General features: G+C 34.2%; 1 protein-coding gene across 1 annotated transcript; it reads left to right on the forward strand.

Annotated features, from left to right (window-relative positions):
• Positions 1-468: 468 nt before the first annotated feature.
• On the forward strand, positions 469-3,299 carry LOC131660358 (protein MULTIPLE CHLOROPLAST DIVISION SITE 1). The gene is made up of 5 exons (XM_058929592.1): positions 469-613; positions 698-871; positions 986-1,149; positions 2,280-2,667; positions 2,941-3,299. The coding sequence occupies exons 1-5, from the start codon at positions 557-559 to the stop codon at positions 3,136-3,138; spliced, it is 981 nt and encodes a 326-aa protein (XP_058785575.1). The 5' UTR covers positions 469-556; the 3' UTR covers positions 3,139-3,299.

The raw sequence follows: 3,299 nt of genomic DNA on the forward strand, positions 1-3,299 counted from the left end.
CAAAAGAAAAGGAGGGCTAACGCCCAACAAAAAACCAATTACACTATAACACTCCTCCTAAGAGAGTTACTACTAATATTATCAACATAAACCTTATAGATTTCTTAAAGGACACTATATAAACTCTCTTAAAATGCTCTCTTGATGCTTGTATCTTCTCTAAGAGTTAAAAAAAGATAGTGTATTGATAGTGTAAAATAGTTTTATATTGTTATCCAATCTGTTATGTCATTAAAAAAAATTTAAATAAAAAATAATTTAATTAGATAAATGACGGTAATTAGTTAACAGTATAAAAATATTTTATATTATCAGTGCATCAGTCATTTTCTCCTTCTCGAATCCATCCGCACAAGCATTCACCTCTCGTATTCGTTTAAATAATTTTATTTTTTCATTTTATTTTTTATTTTATTTTAAACTCAATTGTGTGTACACTTGAATTAAAAGTGGTTGGAAGACTTTTTTTTCTTTTTTTTTAACACAAAAAAAGCTTTTGAAAGGGAGATAGGGAGACAAATGGATTGATTGAGTTTAGAGCATTAGCAAACAAAGCATGGCGTTGGCGTCAAATTCAATATGGACAGTTGAGTTCCGTTTGCTTTCCATTCACGTAAGTAACTCCTCTCTTACCTTTCAATTCAACACTATCATTCTTCATTCAATAACCCTAAAACTTCAACAAAAAAAAATGTAGCCTTGTTCCCCCTCTTCCACCACCAAACGAACAAGAATCCATCGCTTTCGCATCACAAATGGAATTCCCAAAGAAGTTCTTTCACGCACTCAACAGCTCAAACAACATTGTATCACTTCCGTTTCCCAATTTCATCGTCAACTTGTTACTTCCATTCCAATGCCGCAATTTCTGGTAGGGTTTCATTTTTACAATCTCAATTTGTTATAATCAGTGTTTATTTGTTTGTTGAAATTGAAATTAGGATCTAGGGTTTAGGGTTTGCCATATTTGAACTTGTTTTTGTAGGTGAATAGAAAAATTGGGAGCAATTTACCGATTTGGGCATGTGTTGTTGCTGTCATGATTTTGGTTGCTTCTTTGAGGAGGATTTTTTCCAGGAAAAAAGAACGGCCTGGTTCTGTAGCTGATCTTGTTAGACGTGGTCAATTGAGATCGGATAGAAGAGGCATGTATGTATGATTTCAATCCATTATCACTTATTGCTTTTCACTTTAACTTGATGTTATTTATTATCTGTTTGTCCATTTACTCTATATAAACCAATTAAGATAAGTGCTTGTTTAGATTGACGCTGAGTGTAGTGTATCCTTGGTGTGCCAATGTGGTTTTAGCAAAAGCCAGACTTTAGTGTATGCTTGGTTTCACGCTTGGAGCACTCGGAATTGACACTGTTGTGTAGAATTGATTTTAGTATGTTTCGTTGCTCTCGAGTAGGATTTGTAGCTTTTGAGGTTAAACGTGATTTTTATAGTAAAATTTTATGTTCCACTCAATTTTGCAGCAATTTATCCAAACATAAATCACTTTACTTTCAATTCATTTTTAATTCGAACCAATTTTACATAATCAACTCACTAAAATCAATTTTAGACTTTCAACTAAAGTACGGTGCAACCATGATTTTGCTTTACTCACCAATAATCCAAACATGTAGTTATTGCTATTTCAGTCGTGAGGCCAGCCTTATCCCTAGTGAGTGACTTTTACGCAATTCATCTAGTGTGTGTTTGGATTCACTTTTTTAAGAGGCAAAAGCAATTCTAGATGTATCATATTCTTCTTGACGTGTTTTCAAATAGAATTGTTTTTGCTTAAGACTTGGATTATCACTTGATTTGAACTTTTGTCTTTAGACGTTATTTTCATCATCGAATTAATTGTTAAACTCACTTCTATGTATAGTCGTATATATATATTTAAGTATAAGTTACTTTACATTCAACTCATTTTTAAAAAAATAGTTCATTCAAAATCATTTTTTACCACTACAGAAATATACATAGGTTTAAAATAATAAGAGAAATGCTAGCAACACTCTCTTTAACACTCACTTTCTTATTGGTTGAAACATGTGTGGGTCCTACTACTTTATGTGGGATCCATTTCTAAAGTGAGGGACCCACACATGTTTAAACCAATAAGAATGTAAGTGTTGGAGAGAATGTTGAAAAGAGAGTGTTGCTAGCACTCCTCAAATAATAATGATAATGTATGTTACTAGGTGGCATGAACTTTTTGAGTTTTACCTTCCTTTTAATATATTGCTGTCTATCTACGTCTTTGTGTACATGTTTTTCAGATCTAGGGATCCCAAATATGAAGATCCATTTGATAATCCCTTGGTCAAAGTTAGCAAAAACAAGTCAAGTGTAGAGATGTGTGGAAAGGTTTACCGCTTAGCCCCCGTCACACTTACCCAAGAGGAACAGACAGTTCACCAGAGAAGGAGATCGCGAGCGTATCAGTGGAAGCGTCCCACAGTTTTCCTTAAGGAAGGAGACTCAGTTCCTCCGGATGTTGATCCCGATACAATCAGGTGGATTCCTGCGAATCATCCCTTTGCGACCACTTCTACGGATATTGGCGAGGACTTTGCACACAAAAATGTCAGTCAAAAGAGTGGAGTTCCTTTCCGTATTCAAGCTGAACACGAGGCCCTGCAGAAAAAGCTTGAAGCCTTACAAAATGTAAGTCTTAGCAGAATAAGGAATTTCAACAGTCCTATATTGTTTTAGAATTTTTTATACAAATGCCATGTCTTTATCCCAGCTTCTAAAGATTTAGAGGTTTGGCTTTTTCTTTCAAGCTGATCATTGAGTTCCTGTTTTTTTGAAATTCAACACTGATTCAACCAATGCAGCTTTCCCTTATTATGTATGAAGTACAAACATTACAACACGGACACGTCATCACCGAACTTCTTTACCACTCATCTTTTGTATTATTTATTTATTTTGCAGGAAGAGGAACTCAATAAAGTAGTGATAAATCCTACCAATGCTAAAGAATCAGAGAGACCATTCAATTCGAATGCCAAATTAAATGATCATGCAGAGAAGAGCTCTTTAAACAATCAGATGAAAGATCCACCCTCTAAATTAGATAATGGCCCAAATCACTTTCCATCCACACCCGAAGACCAAAATCTTAAACTTTGAATTTTCACTTGAGTAGTAGGCTATAAATTTCAATACCAGTGCCAAATATAGATTTCAATTTGCAAAAAAAATTTGTACTATTATCGGCGAGCATTAGAACTATCGGATTGTATAGCTGAAAAGTGAGGACTGTAAATATAATTCTATTGCTGTTTAGCGAA

The sequence above is a fragment of the Vicia villosa genome, linkage group LG3 (genome assembly GCF_029867415.1).
Source record: "Vicia villosa cultivar HV-30 ecotype Madison, WI linkage group LG3, Vvil1.0, whole genome shotgun sequence".
NCBI lineage: Eukaryota > Viridiplantae > Streptophyta > Magnoliopsida > Fabales > Fabaceae > Vicia > Vicia villosa.

Coding starts and splice junctions, on each gene's coding strand:
- LOC131660358 (XM_058929592.1), top strand. CDS start 557: ATGGCGTTGGCGTCAAATTCAATATGGACAGTTGAGTTCCGTTTGCTT. Junction 614..697: donor TCCGTTTGCTTTCCATTCAC/GTAAGTAACTCC, acceptor AAAAAAATGTAG/CCTTGTTCCCCCTCTTCCAC. Junction 872..985: donor TTCCAATGCCGCAATTTCTG/GTAGGGTTTCAT, acceptor TTGTTTTTGTAG/GTGAATAGAAAAATTGGGAG.